Below are 27,932 nucleotides of genomic sequence, written 5' to 3' on the forward strand. Positions count from 1 at the left end.
ATGACTCTTAACCGTCAAAAAGTGGAAGCCGACCCGTGGGTGGGAAGCCAGCATAAAATGGGTGTGGTACGTCCAGATGACAGAAATAATGTTCGTGACAGTGTGGATGCACCTCGAAAACACTATGTGAGTGAAGGAAGCCGGGTGCGGAAGGCCACACACTGTACGATTCCACGTGCGTGACCACGGCAAGCAAAGCCCCAGGGGTAGGGAGTGGACACGTGGTTGGGAGGGCAGAGTGGGCAGTGGCTGCCTCACGGGGACCGGGTTTCATGGGGGTAGGGCGGGGGGATGAAGATGTTCTGAAACTAGACAGAGGTCGCACAGCCTTGAGAATATGCAGAATTATCCACTGGCTTATACTCTTTAAAATGGTTAAAGTGGTAAAACTTTATGTGAGTTTTATTTCAATAAAGGAAAAAAAAAAACCCTATAAATCTTCCTAGAGGTAGATTTTAAATAATCAGGCGAACTCCAGGCGCTGGGGTGGGAGTGAATGGTCTCTGAGGGCGTCCTGGGAGCAGTGGGTACATTGTCAAGTCCCCACGTGTGAGGGCCCAGGAGCTCGTCCTCATTTGCCGGCTGCAGGTCCGCTGCTTAGAAAGCCCGCTCTCAGGGTCTGGGAGGGTCGCGCTTTCCTTCTGTGCAAAGGCTGGAAGTCCCTGCTGGGATCAGTTTTCTTAAAGTGCAGGGCGGAGGCTCAGGCTAATCCGGATGTCAAACGGGGGGGGGGGGGGGGGGGGAACCCCTCCCGGCGGAAGGTTTAGGGTGCATTAGCCATGGACAGTTCAGTTCTATTTGTAGCCACACACCTGGGAGGGGAGGCTGAGTACCTGGGGCACCCTGACGGGGAGAGAGGTCACGACCCCACGCCCTCAGGCCGATGGGCCTAGCCAGAAGAAACGCTAGCAAGAGGAAGTTAGAGACCCCCCTTCTGGAAATTTCAGCAGGCATAATCTATCTATCTATCTATTTATTTATTTATTTTAAAAAGATTTTATTTATGTATTTTTAGAGAGGGAAGGGAGGGAGAAAGAGAGAGAGAGAGACATCAATGTGCGGTTGCTGGGGGTCATGGCCTGCAACCCAGGCATGTACCCTGATTGGGAATCGAACCTGCGACACTTTGGTTTGCAGCCCGCGCTCAATCCACTGAGCTACGCCAGCCAAGGAGACATAATTTATTTTTACGTTTCGGTTTCCTATCAGTCTCCCTGGAGGGTCTCTCAGTTCCACCAGAGGAGGGACCGTGGGTACTGAACTCACCACGGTCTATTCAGCAGTGCTCGGTACACAGTAGGTGCGTTTTCAATACAGGTCTGTGGACTGACAGCCGAGGCCACCAAGAAAGCCCCCAGATGGGGGGTGAGTGCAGACAGTGGAACTGCCCAGGGAGGCGCCGGGGTGGGGCCAGATGACGCTGTGCGCAAACCTTGCCAGCACATGCGCACCAAGAGCGGGCTCCCTCCACTCACCTCCGAGAGGGAAGGGGAGGACCCTCACCTGGAGTGTCTGGAAGAGACACCTGAGTCGCATCTCCAAGGAGGGCCAAGGGTTCCTGCGTCAGAGGCTGGAGAGGCAGACCCCACAGCGAAAGCAGCCCGCGGGGCCGCGGGGGCGGACCAGCCCTGGGACTGTGGGGCGCCCGCAGGGGGTCCGCCGGGCAGCGGCCGCCTGGCTGGGGGCGCTCTACCCCAAGAACAGCGGGAAGCCCTTGCAGGCAGGGGCCACCTGCAGGCGCACCTGGGAGACGCTGCGGGTGTGGTCCCGAACGACCAGAGTCAACATCACAATCCAGCCGGTTGCACGAATTTTCCCGTTTCCCGGCGCCTGTAACCATGGCGTGTACGCTATCCTGTAATCTACTAAGCGTGCAATGATCACGACTGAAAAACGACGTACCCACGTTAATTAAAACATACTTTATTGCTGAGAACATGCTAGCCATCCGCTGAGTCTTCGGCGAGTCGGCGTCTTCTTGCTGAGAGAGACTCCCGCCCCCGTGCGGATGGAGACGCGGACTCGGCGGAGCGCCGTGACGCCGGGGCTGCCCGCGGTCCCGCCTGGCCCCGGGTCCCGGCCCCTGTCCTTCAGGCTGTCACCCGCAGGGTGGACGTGGGGCAGCAGCGAGAGGCGGCGGCGGCAGAAACACCCTCAGAGGAGGAGGAAAGGGACGTAGAGGACGTGACAAAGAGGGGGAGGGTCCGGAGCAGCGTTGGGGGGTGAGGGTCATGCGTTTGGCTTGGTGACTGAGTGTCCCTGCCGGGGGGGAGCTGGGAGGAAAAGTCCAAAATACGGAGAGCCAGGTGGATGAGACAGCCTAGAGAGAGGTGAGGGACCAGGGCACCAAAGAACCCCATGTCGTTTGGACACGGACGTCCAGGAGTCACGGGGAACCGTGGGGACAGTGGGGCTGTCACCCGGGCGAAGGAAGCAATGGGAGTGCAGCGATCTGGGGACATCGGGCAAAACCCGCTGTTCCAAGCGCCTCAGCTGTACCAGGAGGAAGGAGGAAGGGTCGCTTACGAGGGGTCGGGGGGCCCAGAAAGCCATTTTTTTAATTGTTTTCATCATTACGGTAAGAAAGGTCCACAAGTACAACAGGCCCGAGAAGCGGAAGCAGCAGAAAGGAGGCGTTAGGTGATGAGCCACCGAGGGGAGAAGGGAGGTGGTGGCCTTCCAGGCTGCCGGCGGGGGGAGGCGGACCACCAGCCTTCGAAGAGAAGAGGCATACTTGAGAGTCCAGCGAAGACATCGGTGTAAGCCTGCCCTGAAGCGGACACGGGGGCTTGAGAAAGGTAAGGCTTAGCTACGGACTCCGCTCCGGACCCGTCTGCGCTCACGGGCCACACTCCCCGTGGGCTGTCGCTGCCGAGGGCCGGGGGGCCGAGAGCCGGTTCCCAGGGGGCCCCTCCCGGAGAGCAGGGCTGCTCTGGGGGTGGACCTGGGCCTGAGGACTCCCCAGCAGCCTGGGATGATGTCACTCCTCCGTCCCCCCTTCCTGCCTTCGCGTGGGGTCAGACCCACATGGCCTCCGCCAGCTCCCCCAGCCCCCTCCCCCTTTTCCCTCCATCAGCTATGGGCTCCTTCTGTCCCTTGGGACACCCAGACTCACACGGCCACCCACAGGCGCCAGGGGACAGGACGAGAAAGGCTGAGCTGGGAAACCCGGGCCCCTGATTGGGTGGTGGGGAGACTGAGGAGACCATGATGGGTCTCAGAAGAATAGAAAAATGGGTGGGGGGCGTGCAGGGGGACCCTGCTCGCCTTCTCACAGCGACTGCCCACCTGGCACATGGCAGGTCCAGGCAACGTGACCACATGGGGGCAGGTGTGAATACAGACAAAGGTGGGGGTGGGGGTGGGCTCGGGCCATGGGGCAGAAGCTGAAGGGGATCCCCACGCAGTTCTCTGGGAGCGGGAAGTGAGGTCACTCCTGGGGGGGTCTTGCACAGGTGGGTGGAGGTGCTGCTGTGGGTGACAAGAGGGACAGCTGGCCCAGGCTGTAATGGGGGGGGAGGGGGGGAGGGGGGTGGCGAAGGAATGGGGGCGGGACAATGGCCAGGGCCTTGCAGGCCGTGGGAGGCTGCGTGGATCTCACACTGGGAAGGGGCTGCACAGAAGTGGTCACTCAGAGGGGACCGGGGTGGGCAGGCGGCGTCAGGCCTCTATCGATAGATTGGGAGGGTGCAAAAAAAGGGGGGGGAGAAGTAAAAAGAGGTCAAAGGTGTTATCAAAACTTCCTTTTAAAACCTGCATGTTTCAGAGTGAAAAGAGGCCTCAGTCCTGCATCGCCCTGTGAGCTCGGGGTATCGGGAGCCCCCGTGAAAGCACAGTCTTTCTGGAGAGTCACTTAATTTCGACAACACATCGATCCTCCTCAGGCCTCCTGCCAGGGAAGCCGCCGCGTCATTTCTGGGGCCCTCGCAGCCGGCGCGCCGCGGTTCCCGTCTTGCTGTGACGGCAGCACCGATCCCAGTGTCGGCCTCCCGTGCTCTCCTGGGGTTTCAGCTCTGCACGATCCATTCTTTCTGTGTGTGTGTGTGTGTGTGTGCGTGTGTGACCACAAGCCCTCGCACAACCTGCAGCCCACGTGACAAAAACCGGCGCTACTACTACAAAACGTGGGCCTTCGCAAACCAGACGTATGCCATACACTTTTATTAAATCATAGAAAACTCATACACATTTTTTCGATTTGGGGGGCAACTGGGACACCAGACAGCTGGGTAACACCACCAGAGATGAATGGTACGTCCCACTGGGAGCAGAGACGAGTTTTCGGTTGTCACATTTCTTTCTTTCTTTTTTTTTTTTTTTTTTTATTAAGGTGGAATAATCAGTACCAGGTTCTCAGCTTCCCTCACCTTTTGGCCACAGGAGTCTCTCTCTCTCTCACGGCCCCCGATTCTCTCTAAGGATGTTTTTCATTACTGAAACCAACTGTGACTTTCAAAGATGGCTCACTTGACATCTTAATATGCAATCGATTTCTCCCTCCCCAGCATGGAGCTCTGTGAGCACCGCATTTCAGGGGACGGCTGTGCCCCGCAGGACGGGGCGGGCCCCCCATCCACCACCGCAGATGTGTGCGGGGACGTGGAACGTATTTCAGAATAAGTTACATACTGAGACACAGAGCGTGGCAGGAACACCCTCGTTTCCTTTCCCCCGGGTACACCCGGCGTGCACCCCCATCTCCCACTGTTACAAAGGGTGGAGGCCGAGGGGCCCAGCGGTACTGAGGGTGGACGGCAGCCCTCAGAACCGCGCCACCGTCTCCATGTGTGGGCCGGATACGCACGGACGGGCCCCTCCACAGTCATGCCCGTGTTGGTCCCCCCCGCTGCCCCCCCCCGGGGGTGGGGGAGACGGACTCTGAACTCCCCCAGAGGCCACACGGGCAGCAGTTTTAGTTATAGGCTGTCACTCGTGCTGCTTGTGAGCAAGGCCCAGAAGGTCACCCGGTGACCCGTCTGCCCTCACCCCAAATTCTCACACTATGAACACAAATTAAATAGCATCAACGTTATTTTAAATTAAATCGAAAACCACTCTTCCTAAGTGCACGGTCTTCCCCCGCCGGCTTCTGGCCTACGAGGCCCAGGGCGAGCGAGCACACGCTCAGCAACGCTTGCTTGTCTGTGGGGCCGGGAGCCTGCATCCTGCTTCCTCTGAGCCCCCCCTGGTGCACCGCATGAGACCTTCAGGCCGGCGGGGGAAGCAACTTTGCACCCCACAGGGGGGACAGTCTCCAATGGCCACGCCCCCAGACTGAGTCTGCGTTTCAGAGTCGTTCAAGCAGGAACAACACGAGGGGTTCTTGGGGCTGGCTCCTCCCCCTGGGCGGCCGCCTGCTCCCCCCCACCCAGGACACTCAGCGGACCTTCCTCCTGCAAGCCTCATGCCAAGTGAGACAGCCCCCAGGGCCGGGGGCCCTCTATGGACCAGCAGGCCCGGCCCCCAGGCCCAGAGGATATACTGCATTTCTGCAAGTTCTTATTGTGTCACTGAAAAACTCCTTTGGGTTAAGAAACACAGTCGGAGAGGCCGCCCCACCCGCGGGTCAGCGTCCCACAGGGCTTGTCTCGTGCCTGCCCTGCGGGGGAAGACCAGAGCATCCCCTCAAACGCCTGTGGCCCGGCTCGGCCCACAGGGCATTAAACAAAGCTAGCAACGTGACCCGTGGGCTGCCTGTCCCTGCCCCGAACCCCGACTGGGGCGCCCCCACCCGTGTCACTGCAGGGCACCGGGGGAGGACGCCAGGCTCCTGTGCAGGTTGGGGTTCTGGCTGTGCCGGTTCCGGCTGCGCACGGACGAGAACATGGTGTTGCAGCCCGGGACCTTGCACTTGTGCAGCTGGCGGAGGTGCACGGTTTTGTAGTGTGCCCTGAAGGTCCCTCGGTTGCTGTACGTCTTTTGGCAGAGGTGGCAGGTGATGGGCAGCCCGGGGGGCAGGCTGGCCAGGCCCTGGTCGGCCCTGTCCATCAGGACACAGATGGGGTACTCGTCATCCCCGCCAGGGACGAGGCTCGAGCCGTCGCAGGTCCCGTCGCTGTCCTCCATGAGCACCGCACCCTCCTCGCTGGCCCCGTCCGAGTCCCACGAGGAGTGGCTGCTGCTCTCTGACCTCATGCTCGAGGTCGTGCTCAAGTCCAGGACGGTGCCCTCACCGGGCGGCCCCGAGCTGTAGCTCTCCAGGCCGGCGCCGCGCCCGGGGGCCATCGGGTAGACCAGGCTGCCCATCCGGCTGGTGCCCTTGAAGATGACGGATGTCTGGGCGGCCTGCGGTGCGAAGGCCACGTCCTGGTAGGCGTCCTTGGCCGTGTCTTTGAGGAGGTATGTGGCCCGGAAGTGCTCCTCGCCACTCTCCGCGGGGTCTGGGGCCAGGACTTTCTGGTGGAGGCTCAGGTTCGAGCTGTGCCTGCAAGAGGGAAAAGATGGTTAGCCGCGGGTCGGGCTGCGGTGGCAGATAGAGAGTCGTCATTCGGAGCAGAGACGCGAGGCCGACACCAGAGGAAACGTGTGGCCCGTGTGACGCGCTGGGAAGGGCCACGGGGCACCAGGCTGCGTGTTCCTCGGCCACTGGCTCACTGCTGTTCTCGCCAGGAATGAGCTTTCCCAGGGAAGTCGGCGGTCTGGACACCGGGAGGGTGTCCTCTGTCTGATGGACACGCAACTTCCCGGGCCTCATCTAACGAGAACGGCTAGAAGATTTCAACGAGGCCAACTGCACTGGGACCCTGGAACTAGTGGGGGGGGGGGTGTCCCGGGGACATACCTGCTCACCAACAGTAAGGAACTGAACAGAGGACTTCATGTCAGTGAAATCAGGAGGTACTACCTTCTAGAGCCGCACTGTGCGATCGGCAGCCAATCCTATGTGGCTACGGAGCGCCTGAGAGACGGCTTGTGGCCGCAATCATATGTTGAAAGGTTAGTATTTTGGATAGACTGAAAGAGCGTTATTAACACTTACTTCACCTGTCTCTTTCTACTTCATCTTGGGAGGCTACTAGAAAACTGAAAATGTCTTCCGTGGCTCGCATCGGGAGCTGGGGCATTTGCACGCGCATCGCCCCAGAAGGTCCATGGGTATGGGCATCAGACTGGCTGGGAACAGCAGTGAGAGCAGTGTGGGTTGGGGGAAGGGAGAGTAAGTGCACACTCTGAGCTCAGTCCCCGTTCGCCACGTTTCCCGGGATTCCAGACAGGGGTTCTGCACGGGCAGCACTGGGAGCCACTCACCAGCCTCCCACCCGGTGATTACCCTGCAGGGCAGCGATGCGCGCCCATAATGACACACGCCGTAGACTCGCACGGTATCATTTGGAGGCAACTTGTCAATCCACGCGGGCCTTGCTGCGTGACCCCGCTGCCCTGACCAGCAAACATAGCGCCTACCCAGGGCCGCCGTCTCCCAGCGGACAAGAGGATGACTCCCAATGGCTCAGTATGCATGCCCAGGTCACATGGGGAGAAACAGCCTCCCCAAAATGAACAGGGACTGAACTTTCTCTTCTAAATCGCCGAGGACCTAGGAGGAGAGGCGGGAGGCGGGAGATGGGGGGAGTGTAATCCTATTTCAAAGTTTCTATTCGACTTCTCTCCCCTCACGCATTCTTTTTTCTGGACGTCATCAGAATCACGCTCCCAGATCACCCACTTCGCCTTAACTGCAGCTCTGACCTGTGATTATGTCAGCGTTCTGGGTAGAAGGGGCAGGAATGTGTCAGCAGAAAACCAGACACCAGGTTGACATACAGGTTCCAGTGCATACGAGTGATTTACAAAAAGAAAGGGGAAAAAAAAAAAAGACACACTCCCTGGAACCGTGTGCAGAAAGGTCCCAGCAGCGACAGAGCCAAGCGCTGGGCCCCACGCTCCGCTCTGGAATGTCCCATCCAAACCGAGAGCTGCAGGGACTGTGTTAAAAACACCTCCCTTCTTCCTCCAACGTGAGCACGATCTCACGGCCCCTTACGCCACACCCTTGGGGCCCAGCGTGTCTCCGAATTCAGAATCTCTCAGGCGCCAGGAGAAGCAGGGTGATGCATGGACTGTGATACCGTGTGAAAGCCCCCACGATAAATCCATGCATATTTCTGCCTCGAATAGATTAAAAAAAAAAAGAAAAAAACCACCCAGACGGTGGTTTTAAAAATGATGACAAAGAGCCTTGCACCATCTCAGGTCACGTCTTGCGGCCAAATGGGTGCGGATTTTGGGACGGAACCCCCAGGAGGGTGGCGCTGGGTATGGGACGCTGGGCTCTCAGAGCGTGTGCCGGGCCCAGCCACAGTGTAGCTCCGGGGGCACTTAGGAATGCAAGCTCTCGGCCCCATGCAGCCCACCCCCCAGGCAGTGGGGGCGGGCAGGGCTCAGAAACACAATCCCATGGCCCTCGGGGTGAGGAAGCGCCACCCCCTCCGGACGCCCGGTCGCCTTACCTGTCCCTGCTCCTGCGGGAGGGGAAGGTGGCCGAGCAGCCCTCCACCGTGCATGCGTGTGTCTCCTTGCCGTGCATGTTCTTGTGGTGCATCTTCACGCCGCAGGCGTTCTTGAAGGTCTTCTGGCAGACATCGCACTGGTGGCGGCCCTCCTCCTTCTGCCTCGCCGCCGACGCGTGCGGGCCCGGGGGCTCCAGTGCCTTAGTGTCCTCGAAGCCAGGGAAGGCCGCCCCCCGGGTGGACAGGGCGCCGAGGAGCCCGCCGGCCAGCAGACGCTGCTGCAGGCTGATGAAGTCTGGGAAGGAGACACAGGGCTCCATCCCGGGGGGGAGGTGGAGGTCCCGGCCACTGTCCTCCGCCTCCCTGGGCACCGTGGGCAGCTCCGGCTTCTGCTCCGTCTCCCTCTCCGAGTCCTGTGCAGCCCGCTCAGGGGTCCTGCTGATGGCTCCCCTGGGCTCGATCACCGATGGGAGGCGGCAGCCCCTCTGCCCGTCGGGGAGGGGCTTCCCGGAGCGTCCGCACGGTGCGTGCCGCTCCCCCAGCGCCCTGTCCGACCGAGGGCTGCAGGCCTCCGGCTCATCCTCGCTGACCACCTGCAGGGGCGTGTCCTCGTCCGAGCTGAGAGCGTGCCTCCTCTCCCCAGCGATCTCCACGGCCTCCTTCTCTATTTTGATGGGCATGCTGGACTTGCGGGATTTCTTCTTGGGCAGGGCGTCGAACGGCGCTTCGCTGGAAGCCAGCTGTTCGGAGATGGAGGAAGACAGCAGGGGGAGAGAGGGCAGCAGCCCGGGCGTGTTGGCCAGCTCTGCCGGAGTGGCCGGACTGCGGTAGAAGGGAAGCACCGGCTGGACCGTCTTCAGGTTGGGAAAGAGTACGCCGTTCTGCCCGACGCCCGGGAAGGCACCTGCTGGGCTCCTGGCGTCCTCGCCTGAACCGGGGCAGCCGGGGAGCGGCCTGCAGCCCGGAGACGTCATGGCCGAGAACCCGGCGCGCTTGCAGCTCTCTGAGGTGGCCAGGCTCAGGCTGCCCCTCAGGTCCTTGTCCCTGTTGTTCCGGTTCATGGGCATGTGCAGCCGGGGGTTAGGGTTGGCACTGTGGCGGTTCCGGCTCCGCAGGGAGCTGAACACCATGTTGCAGCCCTCGATGGTGCACTTGTGCTTGATCTTCAGGTGCACGGCGTTGTAGTGGATCTTGAGCGTGCCCTTGTCGTAGAAGGTCTTCTCGCAGGCCGTGCAGAACACCCGGCCCTTCTTGGCGCCCAGGCTGTTCCGCTCGGGCTTCCCTTTGGCCTCGGGGGACAGCGGCGGCCGTTCCAGCTTGGGGACCGCGTGGTAGGAGCCAGAGTCGCTCGCATGGGCGCTGTCCTCCCTGCTGGAGACGGCCTCGGGACAGCTCAGACACGGCTCCTTCTCCACCTGGAAGGGTGGGGCGGAGCTGGAAGCCAGGAAGCCGCCCTCGGGGAAGGCTCCGTGGACCTCCGGCCTGGGGTCCTGACCCGGGTCCTGACCCGGCGGCTCCAGCACGTACTGTTCCGGCAGGGACCCCAGTAGCGTGGGCGGCACTGGGTTGAAGAACTGGAAGGGCAGCATGAACGTCATGTTGTTGATGAGGCTCTCGAAGGGGTGCACGCCGCCGCCGGGGCCGCCCTTATCCCCGGAGCCCCTGTGGCCGCAGCTCTCGAGGAACGCCCTGATGTCCACGTTGGCGGCGGGGGGCGGGACGAGAGCCGCCGATGGCTCCTCCTTCTCCTGCACCGCCATGAGCTCCACGATGGACTTGGTCTCCCCGAAACGCAGGAACTGCTGCAGGGTGGCCACCTCCTCCTCGCCGGTCATGATGCTCCAGTGATCCAGCACCTTCCCCGACGCGTCCTAAACCCAAACACGCATGATCAGTTCCCCATGCTGCACCCTCTTCTCTAAGAGAGGGCCCCATGGTCAGCCCCCCCACCCCCGGCCCCCACTGGCACCCCGGGGCACCTCTGCGCAGGTTCGAAGAAGACACCCCCTCTGGATGAGCATGGGGCCCATTCAGCTCAGCCCCCCAACCCCATGGCCCCCTCCAAGGCCAGAAACTTGGTGCAGAAAACAGATCTCAGAAACGTAAGCGGCGGTCCAGAAGGGAGACGTGAAATGCATGTCACTCGCGCCTCAGGGAACTTTGGGGAGTGTTTCCATCATCTTTCAAACCAGCGGGTCATCCCGCGTGAGCTCGATCATCTCCCCCACTCACCTCTCCCCCGGAAATTAAAATGCGTATCTTCTGAAAAGAGTCCCTTCTTTGCCTACGGACTCTAGGTGGAGCCGTCAGACCTCGATATGGCTCCAGGATTTATTCGCTGCGTGTGAATGGTCTTCCCGAGCCACTAGCACCGGGAAACAAATGAGCCTGTATCGATCCGCGGCCGGGCTTGCAACGCGGAGCTGTAATTACACGGGCGTGCTGGAGACCTCTCCAACTCTAGCGAGGCCTAACTTTTCCCAAAACTATGATAAATATTTTATCACAGAACATGTATTTGATGGCCTACTGAGATTTTTCACGGTGCACGTAAGGGTTCTGAAGACGAGGAGGAGGAATGTAACATCATAAATTTTTCATGCGCTGGAGGTTCAAGGTAATTGATTCCATATTTTTAATCCCAACGCTAGAAAGCAAGATTATTAGGATCATTAAATATTGATCGATGTCATAATGTAAGGCCGTAAGGCTGCTCTGCATGAAAGGTGGTTTGTAGCCCGCTGGGGGTCCCGCGCTCGAGGTGACCAACCCTGTTTCCAGAGGAAGAGCGTGGCTTTTAGACTCAGGCGCGGGTTCGAATTCCGGTCTGCCACGGGGGCGTCGTTGGGGGACCTCAGCAAGACTGAGAAGCACTCTGACTTTTTCAGCTGAAAAATGGAGATCATCTACCTACTTCATACGATTCCTTATGGGTCCAGGGCCGTACACGGTGGTGCGTGTGCATTCCCGTGGTACGGCCCATCGGAGAAAACCTGGCGTGTGCGTTAATCTTGGAAATGCATTCACACCCCGTTTCGCTGAAATTTTTAACTAAGTCGGCTGACACGGTCTAGTGCAGCGGCAAGAAAAAAATGCCCCGCCTGGTTCGTATGTCAGAGGCATGATGTCACTCACATCGGGAAATAAGTCCTTTGCCCGCGAAAACACCTCGGTGACCTAGCCCGCGACAGAGAGACCGGAGCGCCCCCCTGCGGCAGCGTGGAGAGGGGAGAGCTGCCGCCTCTCCCGCACGGCGGGGCCGGGGCAGAGCGCGCGGAGGCCGGGGAGAAGAGGAGGGAGAGAGAGGCACAAGGGCGCGCACTCGGAAATGCCGCGAGGCCACGGGTTCTAGGAAGGACAGTCAGCGGAGGGGCGGCAGGCGGCGTTAGGGAGCGGAAACTGCGGTTGCTCGCTTGTGGCTCTGCAGGGAACGATCCCTTTCCCACCCTCAAACCCTCGGCGAACTCGGGCAGAGCCGGAGGCGTCTGGGTCCCTGGGTGCAGTCTGCAGAGAATCGGAGAGACACAGGCAGCCCCCGGGGCGGGGCGAGCGGTGCGCTGGGGAAGAGCTGCTCAGTGAAGCCCACGTAGGGGGCGTGAGGTGCTGCTCCCACACCCCGACCTTCACAGAAACCTCGAGGAGAGCCCGGGAGTCCTCCCAGAACCCGAGGGCGGGCTTCCGCTGTCAGAGACAGCATCAGAGGGCAGGGTGACCCCACCAGTCGGTGAGCAGGTTACGCCCGTTGCACGGCCAGGGGGTGCGGGAAGGCGTTCGAGGGGGAGGGCGCCCCCTACCTGCAGCACGTAGCCGCGGACGTAGTCCTGCAGCGTCCAGTCCAGGGCGTGCAGGATCCGCAGGACCTCGTCCTGCGTCAGCACGCTGAAGAGCCGGTCCAGCAGGATTTTCAGGCGGACGGGGATGGCCTGGGTGCCGTAGAGCATGAGGCTGCTGATGTCGAACACCACGCTGGACTGGACGATCTCCACCTGGCTCGTCGGGTACACGGGGGGGATCCTCAGCTTGCTTAGGGCTGAAAAACCGAGTGGAAGAAACAACGTCTTTTTTTAAAAAAAAGACCCTCCTCGCAGGAGAAGCACAGTGCCAGAAGGAGGCTGGTGCTAACTCTCGGTGGTCCGTTCCGACGGACAGAACACGGCTGCTCCAATGACTAGTTATCCTGACAGCTGTCACAGGACCTTACAAAGTGGACTGGCCCAAGACTCTTGTTTTTTTTTTCCCTTTCCTGTGGCACCCCTGAGGTGTAAAATGGCCACAAGCAGGGGGAGTACAGACACACGGGGTAAAAACAACAGTGGCAGGTTCCTGACCAAGAAGATGGGGAAATCAGGAAGCAGCAGGTGAAGACCCCGGATGCGGGGGCCCAGCGGGCCCAGGTTCAGCCCAGTCTGGCACCCTGAAGGCATCCGGCTTGGCAAATTGGACCACCACCGTCGATGCCCCCTGATGCAGCAGATATCGGCCGTACGTGGCTACTTCAGCTTAGATTTACATTCATTGCCACTTAAGAAAATGAGAAGTTCAACTCTGCACTCATGCTAGTGGTACTTCCATCCCTTGGTGGCCACATGGGGCCAGCGTGGGGTCAGGGTCAGGGTCAGGGTCCACCAATAAAAACCCAGCATGCTTGGCTACACCTGAATGTAAGCCTCAGACACAAACACCAACGATGTGAGCGATACTCAGGCTCAAACGTCATCAATTGTTTACATGAAATTCAAAGGGAACTGGGCACTCCGCATGGTGTCTGGGCTCGAGCTGCTGCCCCGGCCCCCACGGGACATTCCGTCATCACGGAGTCACGGTGCTGGGCGCCGCCAGAACGGGGCTAACAAAACACTCCCCGTGAGGAGCTGTTCAGATGCACTGCGATAACACATCTATTAAAACTGGTAGCCGGTTACCTGGCACGCAGCAGCAACTTACAAATGTTCGCTGTCATTCTCGGGCATGGCATCCGTTCCTGAAAAACTGTCAGTTATTGAGAGGGGAGCACCACCAGCCAAGAGAAGTGGGGGGGGAAATAGTTACCGTGGGCCACCCAGCCATGTCTGCACTGCTCACACTGTCGGTGGTTTATTTTCCCCGGCTTGAAACTTTGGCAACTGCAGTTCAGAGTACAGCCAATAGCCTGCCAGAGAGAACACAGGTATGCGTAGCCTGTTAGTGGTGTGTGGGACACACACTGCATTTACAGAACAAAACCTCCATTCAGCAGCGCTCATTGAGCAATGCGTGCCCACTCCGTGCCGGGCCCAGACATGCTCCCCGGACCCCCGGAAAGCGGAGCCGCTGGCCCAGGCCCTGGACACGGAGGGCACGTCACAGCTACTCTTCTGCATGGGAGAGCAGGCTGGAAACGCCAGAACGTTTTATAAGGTGACGGACTGGAAATAAACGCCTTGCTCACTGTTATTAAGGAGAGTGAGGACTCCCGTTTTCACCAAATCCCTGCACTGACCGCAGCGGCGGCAAGGCTGAAGCGCACACAGGGGCGGCCCTGGAACAAGTGAGAGGGAACCGATCGGGATGGAGGGTGTCCACACTCGGACTCTGCTGCCCATCAAGATGCGGCGGAAGCTGGAGAGCAGAGCGGACCAGAGGCCCCTGAGGGCGGCCCCCGACTCCCCGTCTCACGGGACCGTGTGCCTGGCGGAGACAGACACGGGCTGCGCCGGCCCTGCGTGGGGGCGCCCGGCTGCACGGGAACGTGCGGTGTGTGGTGTGTGGGTGTGGGGTGTGCTGACATACGGCAGAAATTAAAAAAAAAAAAAGAGTGATGTCCGTGCCAACAAAAGTCTCGTGTTAGCAACAAATCTTCACGGATATTTTTACGATGAATTCCTCAAACGGGGATGGAGGCCTGGAGAATGTGATCTATTATTAAAGAGAAGAAGCTCTTACAGAGCTCTGGCGGGGGTGGGGGCTCTCGGGGAGGGCTGCTGGTGGAATCCGTATGACCCAAGAGAGCCTTGAACCCGGGGAGTGTGTGTGTTGCAGGGGGGATGAAAAAGCCCCACGATTACCGGTTTAAACCTCCTTCCGCCAGTGAAGGCACTGTGTGGCCTTGTGTGGGGACAGGACGGGGAGGATCTGGCCTAGGACGCAGGAAACTCACTGGAAGGGGGTCTCGCACAAGCTTTCACTGACGTGTCGGTTGCTGGTGGGACTGTAAACGGTGCGGTTTGGAAAGCCGTCCGGCCGAGTCACCGTACGATCCGGCCATTCCACTCCTCGGGATGTGCCCAGGACGATGGAAAACGTCTGCCCACGCACAAACCTGTCCCCCGAAGGGGAAACAACCCCAATGCCCTTCGACTGATACACAGATGAACAAAGAGCATGGTGCAGCCGCACGGCGGAACATGACGAGGCAGCGAGAAAGAATGAGGTCCTGGTACATGCTGTCGCGTGCATGAATCTTGAAAACGTCTGGCTGCGGAAAGACGTACACAACAAACGACAGTAGTATGGAAAGCCGGAGGTCCTGTGACTGCATTCCCATGAAACGTCAGGAATGGGTCAATCTGTAGATTCCGAAAGCCGAGCAGCGGTTCCCCGGGGGGTTGCGGGCAGTGGGGAGGGACTGCTGATGCGGTGGTGAGGGGAGAGAGGTCTTCTTTTTTGTTGTTGGTTTTCATCTTCAAACCAACAGCTTTACATGGAGATATCATGCACATCTACAATTCACCCCCTTCGGGTGTACGGCGGAACGATTCCTAGCATATTCGCAGAGCGGTGCATCACCACAACGCAATTTTCATCGCCCCCAAAGGAACCCTGGTCCAAGTTTACGGTGTTCACGTGCCTTCACTGCCGTTGGGTATATTCTCAGGAGTGGCGCTGCAGGGTCGTGCAGTTACTCCACGTGTCGCTGTCTGAGAAAACCGCCACACTGTGTGTCCCGCGGGGGCTGCACCGTCTTGCACGCCCACCAGCGACCTGTGAGGTTCCCGTCTCCCCACATCTGCACCGCCACTTCCCGAGCAGGTGGACTGCAGGTGACTTTGTGGCAGGGGATACACTCCCCAGGATGCCACAGCAATGGCTCCGTGTCACTCTACATTTGTCACGCCCGCGGGATGCACGAACACCGAGCGCGACCTCTAACGTAACCACACAACAGACTCCAGGTGGCTCCCAGGAGTCCGTGCGGGCTCGTCCTGGTAACGAATGCGCCCCCTGCTGGAGGGCGATGGCTGTGCAGGGCGTGACGCATGGGGGTCTCTGCCCACGCATGCTATTTCTCTGCGAATCTAAAAAGTCACGAAAACCACTCGGTGCCCTCGCTTACACACTGCTTAAAATCCGCATGATTTAACTGTCATCCACCACTCTTTTCGGATGGCAATGGGCCTGACCTGAGCGACCGTCTGGACAAGGGACATTCAGGTGACGGAACAGGGCCGTTCATCAGGGAGGCGTGTGGCAGGGGGCAGCAGTGTGTCCGAATCCCCGGGAAACACGGGAGGAAAGCTTTTCCTCTCGGCCAGTCTTACGAGACGGTACGAAGGACTCCAGATAATCCCGACGCCGTCTTCCTCGTAATGACGCACGCTTCCCCACAGGGGGCGGTGCCACCCCAGGGGCGTGCGTTTCATTATGGGGTGAAAATGACCCCTCTTTTTATGTATAAAACACAGGTACACATACATCAGTGTATGGTGTCATAAAGTTCCACTGGGGGAAGCACCACTAGGCCTCCTGAGACGTGGGGGTGTGGGGAGAAATGAGAAAAAGGTTGAGAAACGCTGGTGGAATGCCAGAATTTTCTTTTTTTTTTACCTTGTGGTTATAGTTTCTACTTATACAACATACATTTTACGAATGTGTTTAATACAGGAACACACCTATCTATACACCTATATGCATAATTACATAGTTATGGTAAAGTGGAAGTTAAAGGATAAAAATGAGTAATAATTTAATTTGTATTATTGTGAAAACAAACCATGTCAGGGGCACGGTTATTAGTCGGTGGCACACCTGATACGCTCTCCAGCTTCTCAAACTTCTCTGCAACTCGGAATATTGGCTCCCAGAGGAACTCATCTGAATTCTCAATAGCTACCAGCACACTCAGCGTGAGCTCTCTGAAATATTTCATTACCTATGCTCTATGACTGTTTTAAACAATACTTTTAAAAAGATTTTTATTTATTTATTTTTAGAGGGAGGGGAAGGGAAGGAGAAAGAGAGGGGGGAAAAACATCAGTGTGTGGTTGCCTCTCACACGCCCCCTACTGGGGACCTGGCCTGCAACCCAGCCATGTACCCTGACTGGGAATCAAACCCGTGACCTTCTGGTTCACAGGCTGGTGCTCAATCCACTGAGCCTCACCAGCCAGGGCTTAAAACAAAATTTTAAAAATGAGAAAAGTTCTTATTTTGGATGATGTCCCCGAAAATGCCACTCCCTCTTTAAAAAGAAGGTGATCCTCCTTGGATTCACGCTGAGCCCAGGACTTGCTGGGTGAGTGCTCAGGGCCCCGAGCGGCAGAAGGGTGTGGGGAGCTGTTCCCGGTGCATCTTACAGCCTTGGATGAAACTCATTTCTGCCGCATCTCTTGATACCTAACTCCAAGGTTCTCAACTTCAGCCTTATAATCATTTTGAGTCGGATAGTTCTTGGTGGCGACTGGGGGGCTGTCCTGGGCATCGTAGGAGGTCTCATAGCCTCTCCAGCTTCTATTCACCAGATGCCACAATAACACTTCCCTCCCCCAGGTGCGAAAACCAAAAAAGTCTTCAGACACGGCCATGTGCCCCGGGCAGCAAAACCACCTGGAGTTGAAACCCGCCGACCGCACCTGATTATTTAGTTCTAGCAGTTTCTGGTTTGGCGACAGAATTTTAAGTAATTTAAGGTACAATTCCAATGCATGCACGCTGCTTTAGAAGAACCATTCGCATGGTTCTAGATGAACCTATTTGACTAAGGCTGAATAAAGCCCGTTAGGCATCTGTTGAACTAAATCTCAGGGGAATTATTTATGAACTGAAAAAGCTGATTATGCCGTCTTGGAGAACTTCTAATACAAGGCCCTTGCGTTGTCCCGCCCACCTCAGGATTCTACAACGCAGTCAAATTATAGCACCGTTATCTCAAGACAGATGAAAACTTCTGAAATGAAGTCAAATGATAAAAGCTGTCCTTACAGGACAGAAAGTACTCATGTGAATCACAGTGGAGAACTCTTAAAACCTACGTCTCTCCCTTTGGACTCCTGGTAGGTGTTCCCTTCCCCAGAAACACAAAGCAGGTGTTCACAACATGCCGGACCCATCAGCACACGGTTATGGCCTTTTGCGCACTCATTTTAATCAGACTATTTCAGAATTTTTAAAAAGCCTTTATTTATTTTAGAGAAGGGAAGGGAGGGAGAAAGAAAGGGAGAGAAACATCAGTGTGTGGTTGCCTCTCACACGCCCCCTACTGGGGACCTGGCCCGCAACCCAGGCATGTGCCCTGCCTGGGAATCTAACCAGTGACCCTCTGGCTCTCAGGCCAGTGCTCAATCCACTGAGCCCCACCAGCCAGGGCCTGAGTTGTTCTTAGTCACTCTGCGGTGCTACAAATCAACACTCAAAATTCTGGTTTGCTCTTTTGGTAACTGCCCTTTGCTCACTGGTGCATCCAGGCGTCCCTGACGCCCCCAGTGTGCGATGGGTGATCCAGTTATTTGCAATCTCGCGATGGGGAGTTATCACTTGGTGTTGAGCTGGGCCGGAGGGTCCTATTTCCACACCTGGACACCTCGGAGCTACCTGCAGCTTGGGGAGACGCTGCCTCGAACTCCAGACACACAGCGGGGCAGACACACAGACACCCACAGCTGGACGTGCGTTATTGAGCCTGAGAATAAGAACTGTCCACTTCCAAGCTGCTGTCATCTTCGGCTCATGCAAATATATTCCTATCATGGAAGATAGACTCAGGGAGGTGTTCTTGGGGGACTAGATGGGAGAGAGGAGAAGAAAAAGCACAGAAGACCTTTGGGGTCTCCGGATTCCTGGCACGGGCCCCTTCAAGGGGGATCGTCTTCGGTCCGGCTGAGGCGCAGGACCCAAGTGCGTGCCAGCCCGGCTGCTCTGCAGGTTCCGGCTACTTCACCTGCCCTGTCCAGTACAGTGGCCCTTTACTCACATGGGCTATTTAAATTAAAAATAATGAAAATCAAATAAAATGTAAAAGTTCAGTCCTTGGGTCGCGCTAGCCGCATTTCGAGTGCGCAGCGGCCACGCGTGGCCGGTGGCTGCTCTCCTGGGCGGTGCAGAGGAGAACACTCTGCCATCGGGATGGTTCCACTGGACAGTTCTGAGTCCCATGGCGAGACCAGTGGCCCTTCCGGCATCTGTCCACCCACACGGTGGCATTCGTGTTAAAGTGATCTTGTTTAGTCCTCCCTACGTGGCTGTCAGAGGAGGGGACTGTCCCCAGGAAATGCAGATGTGCGGAAGATGTGCGCTGTGCCCGAGGTCAAGGTCATGCGGTCGGTGAGCTTTACCGAGCGTGTGCTATGCGTGCAGCACGGCAGTAAACAGAGCCCGTGGCTGACCCCCTTTCCTACACGCACTCTGGAGGTAGGAGTTACTATTCCCATTTCACAGACAAGGAAACTGAGGAACTGACAGCCCACCAGGGTGGCCTCAAATCTGGACACTGGGAGCAGATTCTGAAATACCAGTCTTCGGTGCTAACCGCACTTCCATTTATGGGTTTGTTCAGTCCCTACAGCCACTCTGAGAGTCAGGCATTATCATCCACATATTCACTGAGCTGTCCTAAGCCAGACATCCTAAACACTGAGGGTTCACGCGCTGAACGGGACCGGTGGGGTTTCTGCCTTCAGGGAGCTTATATTCTAGAGGAGGGAGAACATAAACAAGTAATTGAACCACACCCTTTCGGAAGGAGGTTAAATGCCGTGAAAGAACTAAGCAGAAACCTCTGCTAGCAATTGTACTGGCTGGCATGGCGGGACTGAGGCAGGCGTAAGGGCCCCATGAGAGGGTCACCGTCAAAGGCTTTGCAGGAGGTGACATTGAAGCGGAGCCCCAGAGGATGGCGAGGCGGCACTGAGGAACTGGAGACGGAGCGAACGTTTTAGGTCGCGGGCACAGCGAGTGCAAAGGCCCTGAGGCACCGAACAGGCAGGAGCTTTCTCATCACCAAAAAGGGGCCCGAGGAGCTGGAGCGGACTAGGGAAGGTGAACGGTAGGAAATGGGGGTCACTCAGGGAGGGGACAGAGACCACTCTGCCTAGGAGGGTGGGGGCAAGCCGAGGAACACGGAGTTTATTCCCCGTCTGACAATGAGCCTCGGAAAAGGGTATACAATTACTAGCTGTTTGCTTGTGGATTAAAAGGACACCTCTGGGTGTGGGGCTGCCTGGGGAGCCCGAGGTCCTTCCCCTCCAGCCCAGAGCGTGCTTCACGGGGAGGCGGTAAAACCTGCGACAAGCCTCAGGCAACTCACGTCTCACTTCCTGCCGAGTAAGCGTTAGCGCCAGGACTCGGAGCCTCAGACTATAAAATGGGCCGGAGAGCCGCTCTTGCCCCCCTCCGCGGCTCATTAGACACCTTAATGAGAAAACGCCGGCGGAGAGCTGAAAAGGCCAATTAGCACAGCATGCCTGCCGTTACTGCCAGACCTACAGCGAGCAGGTTCTCAGCTCCTCCGGGCTCGGGGGGTCTGCCTCTGCACAGACAGAGCTACCGAAAACACTGACGACAAAAACCTCCGTGCAAGTTGCTCCGCGATGAATCATTCCCAAAAGAGGCAACAGAACGGAAACTCAAAACCAACACCTGGCGGCCGACCCTCGGCCTGATGACCCGGGCTGCCTTTCGCTGGTATTATTTAAGAGAATAATTTATGGATCCACAAGAGAGCTGTGCCATGCTTACTAATTATAGATGCCCACCCAGGATCCTTTTGCCCAATCTGCCTTGGTAAAAGAATCTTAATTTCCATATCTCCTTTAGTGGCTAGGTAACTTAAGTACTGGCTAGTGGCATAGAGGTAGAAGTTGTTAGGTGGAACTTGACAGAAAGCTCCTTGTAAATGGGAGGTGGCTCAGCTGAGGGACTTCTTAGCCCTTCCTCCTTCCTGGAACAAGAATGTGATGGCTGGACTTCAGAGGCCATTTTGCAACCATGAGGCAACCTTGACGTAATATACCAAGAACTGCTGAGCAGACAGGATGGTGTCTTATGTAGGAGAATCTTCCACTAGCAGCCAAATGCAGTTCCTAAGGTACATACTGATCTTCTTGTGGAGCGTGGAGGGGGCCACCCAAAAACCACATGAAAAATGGCTAACTGGTATAGATTACTAAGGCCACACTTAGTGTGTGGTCCTCTCTTAAGTCTGAGATTCTAAGGCTGCGCCAGGTACTCCCAGGTAAGAATCATAATTTCCCAACTTGAAATCCAAGGACCAGCTCACTAAGTCACAGATTACTTTTTAAAACGTCACCCAGCTTTACAATAAAAATGCTCCAGGTTTCCCCAAGTTGTATTTTTAACTACTAAATATAGACAATTGCTGTTAATATGTTTTGAGTGTTGGGGAAAAGAAACTGCCGATGTATAATGCAAGGGATCTCCCAACGCTGCCGGACCACCTCAGCTTGCGGGGAGAGGGCTTGGTCTCTCCTCGCCGACAGTGAACCACCCTGCCCGCTCTCTCTCTGGCTGCAGAGCCGGCCTCTCTGGCTCAGGAACCCGCATCACTCCAGGGTGGGAGGTCTCCACCCGACTGCTCTCGTGGCTGCTCTGCCCCTCTGCCCCTCACACGCAACATGGTCTTCACACAACGTATCTTTCTAGAACCAGATTTTTTTTTTTTACTCCCTCCCTTCCTTCCTTTCCTTTTCCTCTAACTTCTCTCAGGTTTTATTTTTTAAGGTGTCATTTTCCTTACACATGGAAACCCACAGAGGTACAATGAGGAACCTGCGAACAGGAGCACCGTCTGCCAGATGTGTGGGGACCCCGGGGACGAGGAGGGGAGGACACTGTGAGGCCCCTCCGTGCGCGGCAGCCTGCCTGCTGCAGGCGCCCATCTCCTTAGAGTAGCTTAGCAAAAACGATACCAACTTATTTAACAAACCGGCTTTTTCTGGCTGTCGCCTGCTTGTGGATAAGGCATCTACCATGAACTAACTGGGGATTGTGAGGAGCCTGGTGGGGACCCAGAGGGGAGGCACTCCCAGTGTCTGCTCCAGGGGGGCCCGGGGGGAAGAAGAGTCACACAGCCCGACTGGTCAGCAGCTGGACAGACAACATGACCCACCAATCATTGCTGTGAGCCACGCACAGTTACTGAAATCTAGCAATTTCGAAGATGCTGAAAACAAATGCGAAACTCATCGGCCACCCTGAGAGATGCCAGGGAGCCAGTGGGTCATTCCCCAAATTCTCTTTACGTACGTTTTCCAGGTGAAGAACTGGAATGTCAGTGTACCCTGACCTCCTCATTAAAGAGAGGACAACCAGGCCGCTGGCCTCTGGATGGAAGGACACACACTATAACACACGGGGCGTTCTTGCCCCCCAGAAGCTCACGCCTGCATTAGATGAAGCCGCCTGGTCAACTCCAGCTCACAGGAAGTACAGGGGGCGGAGGAGCGTTCACACCACCACCACCACCACCACCACCACCACGCGGCCACGTGCAGGCTGGGGAGCCTGCCACAGGACGAGCCACCCGACTTTTCAACAGATAAACCGCAAGGAAAGAAAACTGAAGTGTCAACCTAAAGATGAAGAGACCTTCTTTGGAGCTGGACTTGAACCAGCGAAGTGGCAACGTGAATACTGACATTTAACGTCACGGAAGAGTTGTTCATGTTTCTAGGTGTTGTATGGTATATTGCTTTTGCCTTTTTTTTGAAAGACTTCCCTTTTAGAGCGACTCCTATTTATGAATGAAAACACGCCATGTCCAGGACTGGCTCCGACAGGCGCCGGTGCTGGCAACGGTCAGGGAAGGAATGGGTCAGGGGTGCAGGTGAAATGGGGTCGGCCCAGAGCAGACCACTGCCCAACTCCCAAGCACACACGTTGCGAAGGTACGTGAAACTAGTCTCATTTTGCATGGAGCGCTCTGTAGTAACACGTGGAAGAAAAATCAGTTATATCAGCCTTCCCCATCGGACCAACATTTTCTTTTTTTGGCGTGGGGCAGCAAACTGGAGGCAGGACACGGTGCTCCATAGAGAGGCCGCGGAGGCTCCCTGCGGCAGGCGGCAGGCGCATGCGCGCCCCGTGTGCGGGGACCACCCAGACCTGGGCCTAGAGAAGGCGGCCCCTGCACCTGTGTGTCGAGCCCGGGGGGCTGGGCCCCAGGGCGCGGACCGGTCGTGGGCAGCGAGAGCCGGACTACACAGGGTGGGGCAGGGGGTGGGGCTGGGGCATCCCGGGGGGCAGCCAGCAGCCTCCCTGCGGGGTCCACGACGCCGGCAGCATTCTGAACAGCGTGGGGAGACACCGCAGGCCCTGAGCGCGGTTGAAAGGCTGGATTGGGGAGCCTCGGACCCCGGGCAGGCAGCGTTGCAACCTGAACGTGTCGTGGAGAGGGAACTGGCAGGTTCTGGGTTCTCTCTGCAGGCACGGGGATGAACACACAGACCAGCCCCCGGCCCCGGGAAGCAGGGTCCGGCGGAGGAAGGGCGGGCGCCCAGGGGCCAGACGCCGGCCGAGTCCACCTGCGGGGAGACGCGCGCGCACAGCGCTCTCTCGCTGCGCAGTTCAAAGAAGGTGACGGGGAAAACACCCGTCCTTTGATCTCTATAAATCAAAGTCTGCGCGGTGCGCCAAAGCAACTGAACAGCTGGGCCTTTCCCCTTAAAGTCATGAGTCCTAAAACCAAAAAAAAATACAAGAAGTAGAAAAAGATGCAAATGTTATCTTAGAAACCAAACCAAGTGTTTGTTTAAAACAACAACAAAACTATAGAGAAATATAAGCGACACAAATATATTATTTTTCTTTATAACCTTCGTTGGGGGGGGGGTGTCAGTGGTAATCTTCAGAAACACGTGATGACAAGAAACCAGAAGGACGCTAGGTGCACATGGAGGGAGTTTCTGAACGCAACAGCTGCACGGGTTGACGGGGAACAAAAATAGAAACAAAGAAACAAAAGAAGACATTTACACCTCGGGATAATTTTAAGTAAGGTGGCCGGCGACCCAAGCAATGCACCTTTACTGTCGCCACTGATGCAAAATAATGATGAAATCGTGAACATGTCTAAGGACTCTTTCGCAAACATTTCTTTTAGGGATATAATGAGAACTAGATTTTAAAAACACAATGTAAAAAAAACCCCAAAACAAACGCCACCCTAGATTTTCAAAAAGGAAAAAAATCAGACCGTTAATTCCGCCATTCTGATCCCTGTCTTAAAACTCAGCCTGGTGTCTCGTGAAACATGAGTGTGGCCAGCATAAAAATGCTGCCTCCGTGAGGAGCAATGCAAGAAACCATCGGAGGGCCGCAGAACAAGGCCAACGCTTCCAGAAGCCGGTGTAGAGCCGGAGAATAATTTGCAGGGTTGTTAAGAGGGCCGTGGACCCACCACAGAAATTACCTGCGAGAGGAGACGAACTCACACCACTCCGAGGAAAAAACAAGTTTAGCTGCCGGAAGGAGAGCTGCCCTGAGACAACTCTCTCCCCTGGCCGAGGCCACCCGGACCCGGCCTCCCTGTTTTATTTCCCCGTCTCTCTTGTCCCTCACGTGAGCTGAGGGAGAGGGTCGTCCCCCGAGGCAGAGGCCTCCCGTGACTCATCAGGCAGGGTCGTAACGAGCCCATGTGTGGACGGCAGCAGCAGCGATCGCCTGTTTGCCTCCCACCCGGGGACCTTGGAGGAGGCGGCAAATTGGATCCCGGTGAGGCAGGTCCGCCCTTTTCAATGCTTCACTTACCACGAGACACCCGACTGCCCCTCCAACCCGGTCTTGGTACGCAAAACAGGCGTCTGTCTGCGTGGAGATGGGGGGGGGCGGGGGCCACGCTGGGAATCTGGGAATTTCCAGAATTAGGAAAAAAAGGGCTTCAAAGAATGACAAGATAAGAGGAAATAAGGTTTTCAGGTGGAAACGGAGTTGCAGGGGCAGAAACCAAAAAGCTTTCCAGATGCCTGTTCTTGTAGAGAAAACCCCGTTTATCTTTACCATCTCCTAGATAAACCACGAAAAACAGAATATCTCCAGGAAGTAAAATTAAAAACCTGTAGCAGCATACTTGGGATAAGGTAACTTAAAAAAAATGCAGTGACCCCCTCCCCCTTACACACTGACCTTACACACCTAAAGGCGAGGGTGGCTCAGCCCTGAGCGCTCCCCTTTGGGGCACGTCTAATTCTTCTCCGGCACGGCTGTTTCTGAGAAAAGCTACGCCCTCTCAGTCACATCTGCAGAGGTGAAAACTCACCCCGGGGTACAACACGCTCCTCCTGCAAGTAATTTACCTCGTGGAACCTCCGGGGCACCTCTTTAACGGCCACTGTCAAAATAACTCCGAAACACCGCGCGCCAAAGCTACAAGACACTTGGGCCCCTCACCCCCTACGCTGCCGTTTAATTTCACCGGCAGACTGAACTTCTAAATTGTTTTCCCATGTAGAGTTCTCCCCGCACATTCGTACACGGTAAGTGTGTGCTTAAGGGACACTGATTGTTCATCCCACGGGAGAATCTGTATGGCTTTTCTCACCCAATAGGTGGGATCGCCCTTCTTTCCACGCTGATGCCCGGGATGCGGGCCTGGGCCTGGGGTGCGGGATGAACCACGGCACGGGAGCCACGTCCAATAAAAACCACAAATAAAAAGAGCCCTCCAGGCCAGCCTGACGCCTTCATGGCAATTACTCCATGTCGGTTAATATTCCTTACGTGAATCCTAACCGGAGCAAACAGATCATTTTTTTTTTTCACGTCCTAGTATCTGGCAGTGGCCAAACACACACTCCAAAGCAACCGCTTTCTCTCCCACTGAAGGGAGAGCGTGTGGCCAAACCCTTCTCCACCGGGGAGAAACTGCAGGTCCAAAGGGCATTCCTGCAGGTCCAGAGGGCATTCCACGTTAAATCCCGCAGGTGTCTGAACACCATCATGAGCTCCCAAAGCACGAGCAGCACTTGGGCGCCGGGAAGACTCCTCCACCTCTTCCCGGCACGCACCTCTCCCACCGGCCCATGTCCAACCGAGAGAGGGGCTGAACGAGCCGTCACCCTCTTCTGGGTGAAATGAAAGTTGGCAAACTCACTGGAAGAGAAATCAGACGATGACTCACACTCTCCTCCTCTTAGGTACGCCAAAAAGGCTGAAATTATTTATCAAAATGCACCCTCACAGACGCGGTGGCCACCTCCCCACCGTTACTGAACACACAAACTGAATCCCAGACAAGGCATAACATCGGAAGTCATTTTCTTTTACATCCTGTGCGAAAATTTCATTGTGACCTATGCCACTGCAACGGTGTTTTAAGAACACCCAGCAAACCGAAATGGGAACAGACCCTGGAGAAGCCAGTCTATTTATCACTGCACCAAAATGTTAACAGGTACGACGGGAGGTGCCTGCAAAGGAAGAGCCCAAGACACCCCATGAAAAGATCCCACAGAATCCATCGGCGGTTTAAGACAATAACCAAGGCATGAAAGGACCCCCAAGGAAAAAAAAAAAAAGACTTGTTAAAGGCCGTTTTCCAATTCACTTACGGTTAAGCCAAAATCTCGGTCGCTTTGATGAGAAGAAATCCATATTTTAAAAAAAAAATTGTTGCTAGATGTGCTCCGTGGACCCAGAGCTGTAGGAACACATGTTTCCCCCTCACACACCCGTGCACACGCGCGCGCACACACACATACACACTCACACCCTCTGACAGGGATTCCCAGGACACCAGCGGGGCCTCTTTCGGGCCCCTTAAGTGTTAACAGCAGAGGCCTGGCTGCGACCGGGCGTCTGGCCCGCGTTAAAGGCCTTGTCTTCAGAGGAGCGCGGCGAGCGCGGCCATAAAACCAGGGGACATTACGGAACCTTGGAGTGTCTGATCCTCCCCCCTCCGCCCCCGGCCCCCCCAGCACACACACAATCTCACTCCCACAATTAAGGCTGCTCGCTGGCATTCCATTGAACTGTCAAAGTCGGGCCGGTGGCAGCCGCACCGCCACAAAGAGATGCCTTAAATGAGAAGAACATGTTCGTACACCGCGTTTGAGAAAGTTTGGCTCGGAGCTATGCGCTGATTAATATCAGATCTCCTCCTTCCCTCTCGCCTCGCCGCGATCTTGTCACATCTGGCTGACAAATCCAGAGCCTCTCGGGGCAAAGCCGGGGGGCCGCAGGGACGGGCAGCGGCTCCCTCCGCCCGCCCGCCCGACCGCCCGCGCGCGCGGCCGGGCCCGCCGGCCACGGGGAACCGACGCGGCGCTCCGGAGGGGAGTCGACCTGGGGACCCGGCGCCGGCGGTCCCCGCGCTTCCAGGCACCGCCCAGCCCCCTCGGTCACTGCAGGTGTCCCGTCGCGAAGCTGCAGGAGACGCGCGTCCGGCTTTTCTGCGCCCCCCTCCCGTCCCCCGCGGCGTCGGGGTCTCCGTCCCCGGCGACGCCGTGCGCCGCGCCGTTTGCGACACGGCACGCGGGTCGTGCGCCGTCAGCGCCGCTCGGACGCCCCCGCCCCGCCCGCCGGCACCTGGCTCCGCGGTTTCGCACAAAAGATGCGTCCCCGCCCGCGGCCCGGGGCCCGCTCACTGCCCCCAGGCAGTCCCCGCGGTTCCCGCAGGGGCCGACGGCCGCCGCGCGCCGCACTCTCCGCAGAAAGCAAACCCGGGTAGAAGCGGCCGCTGCCCACGCGAGCCGCTGGCTGAGCGGGTCCCGGGGCGAAAGCGGCGGGACGGGAGGCGGGCACGCTCGGACGCAGCCGCCGCGCGCCGCCCGGGCCGCACTCCCGGTGCGCGACGCTGTCCCGCGGCCGCGGGGACCCCCTCGGCCGGCGCCGCCGCGCAGGTGGCCTGGGAGGCGGCCAGGGCGCCCCCCCCACCGTGCGGACGGGACCGGTCGGAGCGTCGTCCCGGCCGCTCCGCGCGCGCAGAGCGCCCCCCTTACCTCAGCCATCCTGCGGCCGCCGCGGAGCCCGGCTCCCCGCGCGTGTCCCCGGCCCGCGTCCGCCCCGGCTCGGCGGGCGCCGCCGCATCTAAACTCCGGCCGTCGGGGCGACGCGGCGAAGTGGGCGGCTCCCCGCACGCCCGCCCCCTGCGCCCGGGTGGGGGCCTCCTCCTGCGCTGTCCCCTCCCCGCCCCTCCCCCTCCGCCGGCCGCCAGTCCCCCGCCCGGGAAGCCCGCCGCCCTCCGGGGCCGCCCGCGGACGCCCTGAGCCCGTGGAGACCTCGCCGGCGGCCGGCGCGGAGGTGTCTGCCCCGCCGGGCTTGAAGGCACTTGTTGGG

General features: G+C 57.5%; 1 protein-coding gene across 1 annotated transcript; it reads right to left on the bottom strand.

The window, feature by feature from the left end:
* Positions 1-4,870: 4,870 nt before the first annotated feature.
* Positions 4,871-27,689, bottom strand: BNC1 (basonuclin 1). The gene is made up of 5 exons (XM_036013172.1): positions 27,596-27,689; positions 13,500-13,599; positions 12,245-12,480; positions 8,451-10,321; positions 4,871-6,424 (listed from the first exon to the last, which is right to left on the bottom strand). Exons 1-5 carry the CDS (start codon positions 27,602-27,604, stop codon positions 5,737-5,739), a joined length of 2,904 nt encoding a protein of 967 aa, XP_035869065.1. The 5' UTR covers positions 27,605-27,689; the 3' UTR covers positions 4,871-5,736.
* Between the last annotated feature and the right edge of the window lie 243 nt (positions 27,690-27,932).

Source organism: Phyllostomus discolor, chromosome 12 (genome assembly GCF_004126475.2).
Source record: "Phyllostomus discolor isolate MPI-MPIP mPhyDis1 chromosome 12, mPhyDis1.pri.v3, whole genome shotgun sequence".
NCBI lineage: Eukaryota > Metazoa > Chordata > Mammalia > Chiroptera > Phyllostomidae > Phyllostomus > Phyllostomus discolor.